At 43.2% G+C, this 17,082-nt stretch overlaps 1 protein-coding gene across 1 annotated transcript in view; it reads right to left on the bottom strand.

Moving 5' to 3' along the window:
- Positions 1-2,416: 2,416 nt before the first annotated feature.
- Positions 2,417-17,082, bottom strand: part of LOC125740241 (cadherin-12-like) — a 36,563-nt gene continuing 21,897 nt past the window's right edge. The window contains exons 5-12 of the mRNA XM_049011133.1: positions 16,265-16,432; positions 15,858-16,045; positions 13,267-13,520; positions 11,426-11,562; positions 7,870-7,991; positions 6,918-7,035; positions 6,191-6,442; positions 2,417-5,785 (exon numbers count right to left, since the gene is read on the bottom strand). Of these exons, the coding sequence (XP_048867090.1) occupies positions 5,298-5,785; positions 6,191-6,442; positions 6,918-7,035; positions 7,870-7,991; positions 11,426-11,562; positions 13,267-13,520; positions 15,858-16,045; positions 16,265-16,432 (1,727 nt within the window). The 3' untranslated portion in view covers positions 2,417-5,297. The remainder of the gene's footprint in view (positions 5,786-6,190; positions 6,443-6,917; positions 7,036-7,869; positions 7,992-11,425; positions 11,563-13,266; positions 13,521-15,857; positions 16,046-16,264; positions 16,433-17,082) is intronic.

The following is a 17,082-nucleotide window of genomic DNA, read 5'->3' as shown; positions in this document are numbered from 1 at the left end:
TGTCTGGCGGTCCCCGAGTGGATCTTATAGATGGGGATCTTGTGTCTCATGGAAAGGACCTGGGATTTAGTGGCTGGGAATGGATTATCGTAGCCCAGCATACCGTAAGCCCTGGGCGAAAATTGCTACCAGACCAGGTCTTTGAGAGGTACACCACAAAATTATGGGATGTTGCTTAATTAATTCTGTGAGAAAATGACCAACAAAAGCATTGATACCTGAGTAGAGAGTGGGAATTAGGATTGGATCTCATCACCTCTGGGCCGTCAGCAGAGAATCAACAGCAGCGACGATGTTCAGTACATCTGAAATTACGCAGATGACGTTATCGGAAAATATCGCAGAAAAACACAATAAAGATGCAAAAGAACACAATTAGGGAATCAAACGGGATGAGGGTGTCCAGAAAGAATGAAGCGTTATGGGACAGCAGAGAAGATGATTATGTACCACACAAGGCGGACAGATGACTCATCCTATGCATATTTATAGTGATGTCGTGGATTGGGTTCTGAAGTTGAAGAATCTCGTGCTCCGTCATGCTGTATAAAAGGGCAAGTTCCCTGTGAGCAATGAGAGAAAATACTGACAGGCTGTCACGGGGATTGCACATTACGAGGACCTTGTGTCGCAGCCCGATCGTGGGGCCCCACGTGGGCCTCTCTGTGTGACGTCCAGCATCGTTTTATGATCAGTCACATTCACCGTTAGACTGTCACACATGTTAAAAAAAAAAAAAAGGGGGGGTTTTTTTCATTAACCGCAAAAGAACAGTATTAGCACTTTCACAAATAAAACTACCTTTGCGTAAACATTTCTAAAACTTTTTTATTATACGCTCTGCTACATAGGAGTTTAATTTTCACTCCAGTTCTATCCATAAAAAACTGAATCCGGAATAACATAGTGGGCCGGCATAATACAAATTTTTTTGAAGTGTAATGTTTACTCCTTCAGAAAACTTTCCATTAAGATATAGAATTCACTTCAAAAGGCGTACAGCATGTCAAAAGAAGCTGAAGAGTTTCCACGTGTGTCAGAGTGATGGAGCCTCTTCATTCAGACAGCATGTTCTGCCAGTAAAATACGTGATTTTTCCTGTTTCTCTGCGCAGATGAATAGGAATGCTGGATTTACACAATGGCGAATATTTCGGACTGCAGCAGTGGAGGTGTCAAGCTTTCTTCCTGCTTTCTTTTATTGTTCCCTGCTACCGGCATCTTCGTCTTTCTCCCTTTAGGCTGTGCTCAGAGCAACAAATCTGTTAATTAGCTTCTTGTCATTGTCAGTATAATGGGGGAGCTGAGGAGAAGTGACTGGAGTCTAAAATTCTTGATTCCGCTAATTTGAAACTCAAGGCTTCTGCAGGGGCAAAGATACGGAGGCTCGCCCACATTTTAGCATCGATGTGTGTAACAGGACTCCCGGGCCATTATAACGAGATGGGGGGGGAGACTCTGACATGTCAAGGGGGGGGCAGCAGACAGCGACGCAGCCCCTGCTTCCTGTTCTGAAGGCTGCTGAGAGAAACTGGCAGTGAATTTATAACCCACAGATGCATGTAGATGGAAATAGTGCATTTATCACACAAACATGCATGCAGATGGAAATGCATTCAGTGGGAGTGAGGAAAACCTTTCTATATATAAAGGCATTAGAATTTCAGGTCTGATACTAAGGATCGCATGCACTGCATTTCCCGATTTTACGTCTCCTTACCTCTACCTGAAAAGGGCCTGTTTTGGTAAGTGCGATGTTTAACGCTAAAAAGCTACTTAAGGTGATCATGGATCTAGCAGTGCTGTAGCGGGATTCCTGTAAAGGCAGGGCCCAAATCTTGGCTCTGTGGGCCTCTTGTTCCTATCTCTTTAAAGTTGTCTTACTTGCTATATTAGGTCAATAATACCATGAAATGTATAAATTAAATAGATTGTGATGCTGTGTGTATTGGCATGCGTATGTATTGGGTGGAAGTGTATTTGTGCAGTATAACCATGACCCTGTACCAGATGGCCAGTGTAGAAGATAGATGGGGAATGGCTAAATTCACATTTAAAAGGTTTAGATTAAAACTTACAGTAGTAGTGATTGCAAAAAAAAATAAAAGCAATAAAAATATGTCTAATAATACCTCTTTACCAGCAGGTTTTGCTCTTTAATCACCCTCATCACATTCAGTTCATACCATGTAGGAATTGTATTCCTTAACAATTTCTTAGAACATATGTTTATTTTTTTGTGATCATTGTAATTGTTTTTTTAGAAACACAGACAATCGACAGCATCTGGTGACTCAGTCAATGTGAAGCATCACCCCAAAAGGACTCCGGTGGAATCGGCTCACCGTCCCACAGATTCTGAGGTAGTAAAAAGTCCTGGGACAGAACAAGAAGCCTCATCAAGGGATCATCGGCGTTAAAAAAAAAAGTCCAAAAAGGTGACACTGACTGATGAGAAATTAACATTAGCATTAAAATATTGAATAATAATAATAATAATAATAATAATAATAATAACAATTATAATAAGAAAAAGAACTGGCTACCATGCATGGGAAATTTACCATCGTCCCAAGAACCAACATCAAATTTTTATATAACAATACTTGAAAAATTGACAAATAATTTTAGATATTAAGTTCAGACATTGTTTCAAAAAATCATGAAGTGGACAAATGAGCTTATAGTTACATGCTACAACATGGGAAATAGAGTCTCTGTACTGTTTCTGAGAAGCAAATGAGCTCTGACTCCGCCTCCGGCTTGTTTGAGTTCTGAAGGATGCCGTTCGGCTTACGAATTCGTAAGCCTCTTAAGAGGATATCATGGATAAATGAGGATTGGGGGAATACAGATGTGATTGCCAAGCGATTCATCATCCGTACAACATTGGGCATTGTCAGCAACATAATAGAAATGCCGTTATGGACATTGCAGTAATTATATTTATAAAACGCTCTAAAATAAGATGCACGCTGGTGGCCTTATTAAAGGAGTCAGGCTTGTCTTCTGTACATATTGTGGCCACATGCGACTGGACACAACAAAGAATTTAAGAATTAGCTATCAACAGCATGTTGGTAATAAACAAATTAGGTGCCGTTTGCGGCCGAGAGGTCATGCCTGAAGAGGTCTTCTCATCCAGGACTCCCTCACCATAGAGCACTTAATAGTCATCTGTTCTTAATGGGATGTGGCAGTTAATCAACATGAACTTCTGCAATTAAAAAATTACAATTACTGACACCGGCAACTGGGTGCAGCACGACCCGCTTTATTTCATCAATATTTGAAGTGGATTTTGTTCGTTTCTTAAACCTTTTACCCTCAGCTTGATTAGCCAAACTTAATTTGTCAATGTTTAGATGAACACGGAGCTCTTCGAACCCGAACAAGCATAGTAATGTGCAAATGTTTCCAGAGACTGATTAATGGGTTCGTCAGAGTTTTCTCACAATCATCCCCTGTATTTAATTTTTTTTTTTCCCTCCGAGGGCTGTAGTACTTAATCACGGCCCAGTGTCAAATTCGAGATAGCAATATGCTAAAAGCGCTCCTCTACACAATCAGCAGGTCAGCTATTAAATAAAAAAACAGCCCCGCATTTTCATCTGATGAAAACGACAAGGTGGCTATCGCTACGAGAGACGAAATGTTTAGAAAGGGAGGAAAAAAATCAGACATCAGCATAAACAGATCTGAAGTGTTTATGGCAGATGGTGCAGGTGCGGACAGGGTGGGGGGGGGGGGGTGCTGATAACTCTCAGCTTATACATGTCGTCCTGAGGTCCCTCAAAGTCTTAGAAGAAAGCTGGGTGTCACCATCATCATGTGAGTGGGATGAACAGGGATGGGCGAATATCCTAACAGCCTGGATGTTGGCAAACACCTCAGACACATTCACGCCAATTTGTTCCAAGAAAACATACTGTTTTAAAATGCTCTGTCTAAATCCTTGTTTGTCTATCTATCTGTCTGTTTGTCTCTTTGTTCATTGACTCTCTTTTATTTTCCAAAAGGGCACCTTTGGCAAGATACATATGTAAAAGCTTTGGAAATGAGTGCCTTAGAAATATGACAAACGGGAGGGCCGGGCTTGCCGGAGTATATACGAAGGGCTGATGTTGTTGTCAAGGTGCTGAGTCGCTTCAGCAAGTGAATAATCATTTTTAAAGAAGGGCGTAGCTGTGAGTCCTGTTTACTGTCAGTGTTTAACGTATCTCAGTCACGCTACATCATAGCAAACTAAATTACACATGACAGTCATGGATACGTCTCTCTGCATTCCGAATAGACAGAAGTTGGCTAACATCAAAACCCAAGAGAACGACGCTGGTACTGGCCATTTCTACTCACTTATGCTTCTTGCAGCCGGTAAAATGAATGAAATCAGAAAACAATAAAATATACAGTTATCCGAATGAGTCGCAGGAAGAAAAGAATGTGATTTTAATGGTATATCTAGCAAAGCCTGGACTGTGAGGAATTCATTTGTGGTTTATGACGTTTTAAAGTGTGCTGTAGGTTCCCATGGTGCGTGTATCTCGACCAGGATGGCATGTCAAGCTGACAAAATTGTCATTGCAACCATATGAAAAATTGGAAACCGAGGGGTTTCAAAAAAGAAATATGTCCTCATACTGAAGTCATCAATTCTGTGACAGACATTGACAATTAGTCCAAGAAATATTGTTTTTGGAGAAAAGGAGATCGAACATATTAATCAGATACGTACATAAAAAATATATTTGGCAAAAAAGTGTGTGATGTACTTAACGGATGAAGGTGATTCAGAAAGAAAACTGGGTATTTTGCCAAGGAATTTAGCTAAAATATTTTTAACCTTTTCAAAGACATTTTTGAGGCACTTCAAATTATGCTGCAGAGTTCTCAAAATTCTTGTGCAATCTTTCCTTTCACTCATGTCAAAAACACAACAATTAAAATAAATTATGCATCTATAAATGCATAATTTGCTTTCCCCCCAGCTTTTTAGTCAGTGTTTTATTCTTTTTTTTTTCCTGCCCCAGCCCCCGATATTTCTGAGATCTCATTTTAGAAAATAAAATTATATTAAATTGGATGAAAATAAAAAACGAACTGGACATAAAACCTCTATCCCATCCACGGTGACCCCAGCCTGTGTCCTGTGTTGCCTGGGATTGGCTCCAGCCCCCCTTGCGACCCTGAGCAGGGTAAGCAGATAGATGACAGGTGGATGATGGATATGTGGATGGACGGACATAAAACCCATTAAAATTAAATGAAGAATAACAGGCAGCCGGCTTGGCATTCCTGTCAGGGTCCCTCCTCCTCTTCTGTGTCCCGGTGACTCTCAGGTTTGCTGATTATCGCTACCAAGCTATCGAATGAAGGCCCCAGGTCGTCAAGGTAACCGTGGTCCTCCTCTACCTCCGCTGTCAAGGATTCGATGGGACTCAGGGACCCCGCCAATGAGCCGTCTCCCTCATAGCCGTAGGTGGCCAAGGAGTCGTATGGAGGGGGGGCACTCTCACTGGGGCGTTCGACCAGCCTCCGGTGGATATAATCCCGCACGTCCGGGATGTCCTCTTTGGGGGGCACCCAGACGCGGCTGCTGGAATGTAGCTGGGCCTCCGCCGCTTCGGGCTTCCTCAGGGCGCCCATGTCGAAGGCGCGCGTGTCCTGCTCCCCGCCCCCTTCGTCGTCATAGCGAACGACGTTCTCGCGGACGTCCCCGTCTCCCGGCGCCGCCGGCACCGCGCTCTTCCGTCGCCGCCTGAGAGCGACATACAGCAGCACAGTCACTGCGAGGGAGGAACACCAGACAAGCCAGGGTTTGTACTCGCGTGTGCCAGCAGGGGGCAGCAGCATGCACACACAGCTGAAAACATGACACACGGAGCCGGCGTGTGACCCCCGCTGCCAGTCCCTTATCTTAGAGACGACTCGGTATTAACGAGTGGAGATGGGAACATAGCAACAGAACGTCCTTCATGGAAGAATCTCCAATTGCTAAAAATATTGTGTCAAAATGCTAATATTAAGACCAAACAGGAACCAAAAACGATACATTCTCCGCATTCTCCCAATGTTATATGTATATCCCTTTTTCATCCAGGCTATTCATTTTTGTGACTCTATCACCACCTGGTGGCAGAGTTTTGTCACTGCAGAGGAGCGTTTTTTTTTTTTTTTTTTTTTTTCCTCACCCAGGAGGACAGCTGCTCCCAGAAGGACCGCGAGGAGAGCGCCTGTGCTCACACCCGCAGGGAAGAACACGGCCTCAGCACTGCAGGATATGAGGCTCCCGTCCCTGCCGCAGGAGCAGACGCGCACAGTCAGGGTGCCAGTGCTGCTCAGGCGGGGGTAGCCCCTGTCCGCCACCACCACTGGCACCAGGTAGCGGTCCAAAGCTCGGCGCCTGAAGCCGCTCCGCTGCGTCAGGATGCCCGCAGTGTTGTCTGCCGACCAGCAGGTGGTGAACATGTTCAAAAAAAGGACCATGAAACCCATTAGATTCTGCAGATAATGGAAAGGTGGCAGAAGGTGGTGTAATGGTTAAAAAGCTGGACAAATGTGATTCACCACCATCCACCCCTAACCTGCAGGTTTCACTGCAATCGGCTGCAGATAATGAAATAACTCCATCTCAGAAACACGATCTCATTTAAACAGAGGTACACAACATACAACTAATTTTTATGAAAGTGGTTTTCCAAGTGTTTGCTGAAAATTGCTTTTCTTCTAGTCAGGATCATAGCATTAATTTAGTCCTTAATTTAGCACACAGCAGTGGTACAGTGCAATGTCTGTACTCCGTACCAAACCTGTTGGAGCACTGTAAACCTATTGTACCTATGGTGTTCTTTTGGATAAAGACTGCAATCCAGCTTTAAGCCCTAAACATAGCCAGTAAATGCACACTTAAGTCCTTACTTGCAAAATCCCAGACTGTAAAATTATCATTTTTAATCTCCCCTGGCAGTGATCTGAAGGTGAACTTTTGTCCTGCGGGTGGCAGGTCCTTGTCCTGAGCAGAGACGATGCCAATGACCTAAAAAGAAAAAGTAGGGACAGGCAGAGTCTGAGATGCTCCTGTGCTATTTTTCTCTTGCCAGTTTGAGGCCCGTGACACTGATTAATCACCAAAGCCGTTCCTCCCGGCAAAACCCAACCGCCTGGAAGTCACAGGGAGGCGCGATGACAACTGCGACCTGAATGCAGAGCGTCTGCCGACAGCCGCGAATGTGCAGCGGGATCTGAGATGGCGATGGCGCCCGGGAGACTTTGCACTTTGAGAATTACCCCTCAAATAAAAATACGGTATGAGAATGCTTCATTTACCCCGGAGAATATACAGCATACGTGAAAATGCCATATATCTTCTCTCCGGCGTCTGTAGCCTGAATGAGTGTTTCAATCGTTTCAAACTAAATGAAAGTCAAAAGAGAACATGCGGGCCAAATGCATTTGGTTAGAATAACAGTTTTTTTTTGTGAAAATGGGGGATTTTGATGTCTGAGTACCATAGATTGGTTTACAAATACATGGAGAGCAGGCATATACTGATGTTATCACTCTCTGTGACGATGCCTCAGGCCAAAGAGTGTATTATCACTCTGTGTGCTGCATGGGATGGGGCTAGGAGTTCAAATTCGTCCCAGATCAATCAGGCAACAAACTTCACCCCCTCAACCTCCCCAACCCCCCCACCCCAGAGTAGCTAAAAACGTCCCCAAACAGCAGATGGCGCTACTTTTCCCTCTTCTAAGCACATCCTCTGAGTTCGCGGTAATCGCGTTTTCATTCTTTTCACATCATTTCATATGCTTTTGGCTTCATTAGGACTTAAGCATGATTTATCACTTGCATTTGTGCAGAAACAGACCTGCCCGGATTTGGAGTTTTCACAAACAAAAGTCTTGTAGGGTGTGATGAGTTCTGGAGGAAACTCATTAACATCCAGCACGTGGATGGTGACCGTGGCCTGGCTGGAAAGGTCCAGACTCCCTGAAGAATGAATGCAAACATCGTCAGACATCGTTGTGCATATCGAGCTGTTTGAGGGAAGACAGAGGCTGAAATGAAACGTCCCTTAAAGAACTGAAAGTTAAATCAGCAAATTAATGAATAGCCAGAATATTTTCAAATTTGGTGGCGGTTCATATATTTTTCTAAAGGACGATTTTTTTATCTGACTGGTTTGACTGACAAACATTAAAATCTATCTCACTCCAGCTCAGTGCAAATATCCTTTTTATCCTAATGTACCATATAGGTCAGAGGTATCATGTCCTGCCTCCACGTCTGCCTGACCCTCCTCTCTCTTCCCTCATGTGGTCCTGATGGCCCATGCCTGATGCGTGCCCCATTGTTAGTCTTTATATTTAAGAACCTGTTTGTCTCGTCGTCGCTAGTCCGGTAACTGATGTCGAGCCCTTGTGTTGCCTGTGCCCTCCCTTGCTTCTCCCCTCCCATGTTTGATCCCATGCCACCTTGGTTATTTCCAGTCATTGCTTTTTTTAATTTCAGTAAACATTGCTTTTGTTTCGCCTAAATGCCTGCCTGTGAGTGTTTCATCTCTCGTTACATGACAAGAGGCACCTGCTGCATCCAGGTAGAAAAGGCAACACTTTCTCATTTTGAGATTGAATTATGAAACCAATAACTTTGAAAGAAGTCATTCATAAATTACTTAAATTTTAATAACATTCAAAAACACATTTTCTCTCATTTGGAAAAAAATATGACTATTGTAATATTGTAAAATGAGAGACCAACAATCACCGTGAAAGGAGTGCAGGTGCCCCATTCAGCCATATGAAGAACTTCGCATAACACTGACTAGTGGGGGGTGGTAAAGAAGTTACATAAGTTTTATTATAAACATCTCCTATGGGTCTTATGCGTCTCACAAGAATTGCCCAGTACCTGATTCATCCAAATGTGCTAAACTTGCTAACTTGTCGATTACGGAGAGTAGGGAGTAGTGACGGCCAAAACAATGCATCATATGAACCAATTGCTGTATTTTCTGAGCCCACTAGATGGTGCTCCTGGCCTACTTTGGGGCATGCTTTGAACACCATAGTCGGGAGTAGTGAGCCACAGCCAACATGCGGTAGGGCAAGCAGATTATACAACAGAAATACAACAGATTATGGTATATGGAGAGGCACTGAAAGGCACCATGGCTGCAGTTTATGAAAAGTAAATGTAAGTGAATTAAATATTGCTGCATTTTTATATGACAATCTGTAAAATATTTTTAGAATCTAAGAGTTTGAGCTGCGCAATGTATGGACGTACAAAAAGTTCATTCATTCACAAATCGGATATCACCATTGTTCACCTGGATGGCCATCTTTGCATGCAAGTAGTGTTTCTCGCTAAGACCATATTGCATTGTGGGTCATGTAGTACGGTAAGCCAAACTGTTTTTTATAAGGTTTAGTCCTAATAACTTGATTTATGCTAGTAAAAATAACATTCTAACTAATAAAACATCAGTTCTTCCCGATATCTAGAGTTCAATTTAGAAATTATGACTTTTATTAGCAAGAACAGTATTGTTACTAGAAAAAAATCAATATAAAAGATGTCTACAATCCTTAAAAAAATTTGAGGTTCGCTTATCCATAATTCAGTTCTTGCTAGTAGAAATGTCAGTGCAGATACCTGTAATTACATTTTTACTAGTAAAAACAGTTATGAATATGTGAATCTGGATTTTAGGATGATCAAAATTAAGATGTAGATATCTACAGTATAAGTTCTTACTAGTAAAAATGGAATCTGGGATATCCATCCATCCATCCATTTTCCAAACCGCTTATCCTTACTGGGTCGTGGGGGGTCCGGAGCCTATCCCGGAAGCAATGGGCACAAGGCAAGGAACAACCCAGGACGGGGCGCCAGCCCATCGCAGGGCACACTCAGAACATGCAAACTCTGCACACATGTGACCCAGGCGGAGACTCTAACCCGGGTCCCAGAGGTGTGAGGCAACACTGCTAACCACTGCACCACCGGAATTTGGGATATGAGATAGAAAAATTCAATGAAAATCAGTGACAATGCTGCATATGACTAGTAAAAATGAGCTACACGCATCTGTAGCACAAGTTTTTTCTAGTCGAAACACAGCCCCTACTAGTAAAAAAATAATAATTCTTACTAGTAAAACAATTGCAGATATGTAGGATTCAAATTCCTACATAGTTAGAATGTTTGTTTACTATTAAAAATTAAGTTATTAAGGTACGACTAAACCTTATACTATTAAAAGTAGTGCTTTTCTCTCTAAATGAAAATCGTGCAAAGACTAATGTGACTCTGTGTTGTATTGGACTTGAGCACTAATAGATCAATCGTGTTGAAATGCAGATCCGTGGTGTGACATCATGCAGGACCAACTGTCTCCTCAAAGAAAAGCCTTGATGGTGGATGGTGACACAGAGGTGATTTGGGGAAAGATCTTGTGGTCAGAGAAAACCATAAAAGCCCCAAACTGCATCAGTGGCTGGGAAACAGATCGAATGGGGGACATAGACTGACTTCAGGCATTCAGAACTCCTGAACTCTACATCTTTTCCAAGCTCACATCAGCACAAATAAATACAAGCCACTGTCTTACAATTACACTGTACAGCTACTTTTCAATTATTTTTCAATATATAGTTAATCCCCTAAAATTCTCTTGGAGATGGCAAGTGATTGTCAGACACATAGAAAGGTTACAGCTTCTCATTTTTTGAAAAGAAGCAACCCTGATCCCAGAGTACCAGTATCCAGCAGGTTTTCCATTCTACCTGGTCACTGATGAGCCACAACTGATCTCAGATCAACTGAGGCAGATGGTGACTCATCAGGTAGGATAGAAAGCCTGCTGGATACAAGCATTCCAGGATCAGGGTTGCTTACCCCAGGTATATATCCTGTCAGATGTTAGAACATTGGCAAAGATATACTTCTCCACTAGATGGTGCTACAACACGATAAGAAAGCTGTGTGTAGAAGAGTGTTTCTCAATCCGGTCCTAAAGAACCCCCAGACAGTCTAAGTTTTTGCTTAGAGCAGTGGTTCTTAAACTCGGTCCTCGGGCCCCACTGCCCTGCTTGTTTTCCTGCTATCCCTGCCCCACACTCAAGTCCCAGCTGTCTTTCGGCTTCTGATTGACTGAACACACCTGATACAGGTAATCGGCAGTGTGTAAGGCAGGGATAGCTGGAGAACAAGCAGGGCAGTGGGTCCCGAGCACCGAGTTTGAGAACCACTGGCTTAGAGGAAGGGAGCAAAAACAGGACCATCTGGGAGTCCCAGAGGACGAGGTTGAGAAACACTGGTGTAAAACTAGATAATTGTTTAGAAAGGATTACTTGTAGAAGCTACAGCTACAGATAAGGAATTGTGAGATTAGATAGCACATTTTCTTTCATACTTACTAACTTTAGTTGCCACTATGGAGATGTTGTACTCCGCGGTCTGCTCTCTGTCCAAGGCTTTTGTGGTGGAAATAGTTCCCTTCACTGGGTCTATTTCAAAAGAGCAGTTTGTGTCCTCCATACAGTCCATGGAATATCTGAAAACAGACCCAGAAAGCATTATAGGTATGCAAGGTATCAACCAGGACGCTGCTGAGCTTTTCACTGGTGTCAGAGATGGGAGTGAAATCAAGCCGTCTTCTCCACAGTTTAAAATGAGATCTGCTACTTCATTCAGTAACAACTCACTATACATCTCAATATTTTTTTATTTCTTGTGACTCCACAGCACTGTTTACCATCACTCAACCCACACATTTATGTAGGACTGCAAAGGTTGGAGGCCCCCTGCTGGCCACAAACAGTCACTATACTAGGGTGGGGAAGAGGGACCCAAGGTAACTTTTTGGTTGGTGCCCCAGAAACGAAAAAACCGGCCTCTGATGACATGCTAATCAATAATAAATTGACATTACGCTCAAGCAATCCTTTACATTACTCGTGTGAAAGGTCAACTTTAAAAATGGATTATTTAAGCTAAATAAATAGACAAGTTGAATAAATCGACCTGCTAATAAAAATTCCTGTCTGTCGTATGACTGACACTTGAAGCGTTAATTAAGAGAATACAGGAACCACGAGTCTGACATTTAACTGCAGTTAAGGAGTGTTTCTGGGTTTGGGGGGTGAAACGAGTGTCATACTCTTACAGGGAGATCATCAGGGAGTGTGTTTAGCTATCGACTGATGCATTGAAAGCGGCGTGGGAATAGAGGTGGACATCTCTCATCAGGTGCAGGACTGCATTTCAGGTTATGCAGTATGGCCGGCACTTTGGATAATTACGATACCCACAGCAAAGCACCGGACTTTGATGTTTCGCCGACTGTCTCTCTTCAAATTGCTCAGTCTCTGATTTAATTTATATTCAATATGAAAAAAAGCAGGCAGTTTCCCAGAAAATAATGAGACTCTGTTTCTTTTACAGGGCGACTTTAAATCACCCATGTCACTGACAAGCCTGAATTAATAGGAAGGTTTTATGAAAGTTTAAGTAACATAAAAAGTGGTGGGTGCGTTAAAGTTTTTTCTTTCTGAATACTAATGTCGGCAGCGTGGTAGACATGTTCTGCAAGCTGCGCTTTATTCCTCACACCTCTGCGAAGTCTCCGCAGTGCAAAAGAGCGATAGCTACTGCAACAAGTGTAAAGTTTCCGGCGTGAATCCCGTGTGACAAAGTGACAGCTGCCGCTTTCCTCCCTTTCCTCCAGACAGCATTTATGTTGTTTACGATCATTGTCTTCCCGCGTTACGCTTTTCCCCAGAGAGGCGTTGCACCTGCCCTGGGACTCTGTGAAAATATATAAAAAGCTATATGCCGATGTCTAAGTCATGGCTAAGGAGTTATTTATTTATTTATTTATTTATTTATTTATTTATTTATCAATGAATCCACATATCGTTTTATTTGTTTGTTTGTTCGTTTGAAAGCGGTAGCCAGGGTGAAACAGCTTGAGTTTATAGTGACATTGCGCAAGTTGCCGCTCTCACTTTGTAAATAATCTCAGTTTACCCTTAAAACTAGGGAAGCGAGGCTGAAGGGGACAGGGTAGGGGGGACGGGGGCTATGGTACATATGGTCAAGTGCCCCCCCCCCCCAGTGTCTGGAACTTTCTCTCCCTCCCTTATGCACAGCCCTTATTGTAATCAGTTTTAAACAGTTAATATGAATCGTTAGCCGTATTGATAACCATGGCTCCGCCTTTTAGGCAGTAAGTTCCCGCCGATGATGTAACGGTCACCTGATTGGGCTGGCCCCCACGTCCAGGTCCTGAGCACTCACGGCTCCGATAACGATGCCCACGGGGGCGTTTTCATACACATCCATGCCGTAGGCTGGCTTGCCGAACACAGGTGGCTCGGCCACATCCACCACGCTGATCCGGACGGTGGCGGCGTCCCTGAGTGGGCCCGGGTGCTGGGACCTCCCATCTGTGCTTGGGTTAGATGCCTCCACTTTGAAGATGTGCACAGTTTTGTCTTCAAAGTCCAGCCGCTAAGACATGAAAGCAGGAAGGATATGCAGTCATACTGAAACAGCAAAGGATTATGGGAAATCGTACACAAGCTTCCTTTCCATCCTTCACGCAATAAAGTGTTTCACAGTAGTCTGGTCCTTGACATATATTTGTTATTTACATCAGTCTTTATATTAACTAGATTTCCATCTGTATTTGTTTGGTGAAACTCATGCATAGCATGAATAAGCAGACCAGGTAATGTAAACTTATTATAAGTGAATGAAATTCTCCCCGCGCAAAGTAAATTGCTTTCTCTGCTGTGGAACTTGTTTCATCAGCATTACAAAGACAAGCAAACTTGTCTGTAGTTCAACATGTCAAAAGAAGCACAGCTTGGGGGAATCAGTAGGATTGCCTTCGGAATTTGGGAATACTTTTAAATAGGTATTGTTCCTTCACCACTAGAGGCCCGTTTTGGGGGTTGGTCAGAGGCGAGTTGCCCAGAGTTGCCTTTATGTATCACATGAGCCATTTCCAGCCCACCCCGAAGCACCTTATGATCCCATAAGCCTTTGCTGCATGGGGCCACCATTATCATAACATGAGCATCTCATGAGCGCCTCTTTATCGCCTCATGATCACCTCATGACTTTTTAAAATATTCTGCATTCGAAACATAGTGAAGAACACTGTTCACCACGCAGATAAATCCTCTAAGGGTGCCATGGATGGACAGCAGAAAAATCCCGAAGCCCCCAGGTATGGCCAAGATCTCACACCAAGCTCTGGCCTCGCGACAGGTCTGCAGAACGAAACGAAGGCTGAGGGGCACTGAGACGATTTAAGCAGGCTGGGATCCCGAAACGACTCGCTTCAGGAAGCCCCCTCCCCTGCCCCATGAGGGTCATAATTGGAAGCCTTGTCAGATTCAGGCTCAGAAGCTCTCCGACAGAGGGTCTCCTGGCTGCTCAGGGGAGGGGCTGAGCTGTTTATCTATCTTCAGCACCCTGCCATTCGTTCTCAGCTCCACGGCGCCACCTGCCAGGCCTCCGTCCCACTGGCCCCCGACTGCTAGCTGCATTGTTCCTCTTAGAGGCGCGTGTCAGCGATTCGCTGGGCTTAGGTCCGGTAGACAACCCCAATCTCTGCAATTCAGACGATGGATTTGTCTCCAGCAGGTGCAGAGCATTGTACTTGTGAAGGTCTGCAGATTATCATTCTAATCATCTATCCATGCATTCATCCATCCATTCATCCATATGTATATTTTCATTTGTAGTTTCTCCAGTTCGGATTGCAGTAATTCGAATGATATTCTTGGAAGCAGAGACCAGAAGGTAGGACTGAACATTTTATTACCTCACACTGCATTATGCCTTTTATACCTCACACTGCATTGTGCCTTTTATACCTCAAACTGCATTGTGTCTTTTATACCTCACACTGCATCGTGCCTTTTATACCTCAAACTGCATTGTGCCTTTTATACCTCACACTGCATTGTGCCTTTTATACCTCACACTGCATTGTGCCTTTTATACCTCACACTGCATTGTGCCTTTTATACCTCACACTGCATTGTGCCTAACACAGTGTTTAAAAACTCTACCAAGTCAGTAGAGCACATTGATCATGGCTGGTCATAGAATTTTGTTTTTGATGTATAATTGAAGCCTACAATTCAGGCCCAAAATTCACCTCGTTATCAATTTTCAGGCAGGCAGGCAGGCAGGGGTCCTTTTAAAGTAAAAAAAATAAATAAATAAACAAAAACCATTTGTTTAGATATAAAAAAGATTTTTGATAATGGCTAAAAGTGGGGAAAATGAACTGTTAATCTGACACGGTCACAGTCTGGCTGATTCCAGACAGCCTGAAAATTGCATGCTTTCTTAGTTTTATCCTGCTTTTTGTAAGATAAACACTTGGAAAAGAAAAATGGTGAATATTTGCTGAAGGAATGAGATACACAAACATGCACACACACTCACACACACACACACACACACATTTTAATGGTCTTTTTTTATCAGATAAGTACTGTAGTTATTACATTTCAATTGGCAGGGTTCTAGACAAGAAAGACTAACAATAACAGACTTGAGGCACCTTTCAAGGACGGCTCTACAATAATGGCCCCAAACCACGCAAGAAACACAACAAACTTGCTCCATAATTGTTCAGTTAAATTGGATTCTGTTTTACTTTTTCACTACTCTGTCTGAGATTATTTATCTTATCTATCAGAATAGATTTTTTATATATACTGTTTTTATTTATTTGTTAAACTTTAGCGGTTTGTTCATTTTTGGAAATTGCTTTGTGTTGTTAAGGTATCATAATAAGCCTGAGCACCCGAGGACCCAACCAACCTCTCGGAGGGTGATAATCCCCTCTTGGGTTTGCTCATCAGTGGTGATCTCGAACATGCCTCCCCCATCCCCAGGAACAATGGAATACTCCACTTCTGCATTCTTTCCCACGTCGAGGTCATTAGCTTTGACTCGTCCCACTGCCGAGCCCATGGGTGACGATTCCAGGACCCTGACATGGAAAATACCTTTTGCAAGACAAACCGAGAGCAGCAATTTAACAAAGTCATACATAAACACTGACAGGACATACAACAATGAATTCTCCATGTTTTAAATAATTGTACAGGCGTTAAAAAAAATGAAATGAAAATTTTAATTATGTTAACATATTTTTGTTAGTTTTGTTATGCTTCATGTTGTGAAAGTCTCACAGAAATGCTTCTGTCACTGTACTCCCAGCGTACTTTTGGAAAACCTGGGCGGGTTGTCGTTGATGTCTGTGAGGCTGATGTTGACGGTGGTGGTCCCAGCCAGACCTCCCAGCTGACCCCCCATGTCCTTGGCCTGGATCAGGACGTAGTAGTTCTCCCTCACCTCCCTGTCCATGTTGGGCAATGCGGTTCTGATCACCCCTATGGAGGCATTGCCATGACTCAAGTTTTACAAACAGGACAAACAGCTCTGCAATACAGGACAAACAGCAGTGCAATGTGGAACAAACAGTAGTGCAATACAGGACAAACAGCAGTGCAATAAAGGACAGACAGCAGTGCAATACAGGACAAACAGCTCTGCAATACAGGACAAACAGCAGTGCAATAAAGGACAAACAGCAGTGCAATACAGGACAAACAGCAGTGCAATACAGGACAAACAGCTCTGCAACACAGGACAGTCAGCAGTACAATAGAGGAGAAACAGCAATAGAATGCAGGACAAATAGCAGAGCAATACAGGACAAACAGCTCTGCAAACCAGGACAGTCAGCAGTACAATAGAGGAGAAACAGCAATACAATGCAGGACCAATAGCAGTGCAATACAAGACAGACAGAAGTGCAATACAGGACAAACACTGTCCATAACAGGACAAACAACTGTGCAATAGAGGAGAAACAGCAATGCGATACAGGACAGTAAACAGTGCAATATAGGCCAGGGAGCAGTGAAATATAAGAAGTGAAATAATAAATATGCAATAAATAGGTGGTACATTGGGGAAGGATGTGCAGAATGCCACAGAGGGAGTACGGCACTGATAAAGTGCAGAAGTTGAATATTAA

The sequence above is a fragment of the Brienomyrus brachyistius genome, chromosome 4 (assembly GCF_023856365.1).
Source record: "Brienomyrus brachyistius isolate T26 chromosome 4, BBRACH_0.4, whole genome shotgun sequence".
NCBI lineage: Eukaryota > Metazoa > Chordata > Actinopteri > Osteoglossiformes > Mormyridae > Brienomyrus > Brienomyrus brachyistius.
The sequence above is the reverse complement of the archived record's forward strand: the minus strand, read 5'-3'. Positions and strand labels throughout refer to the sequence as shown.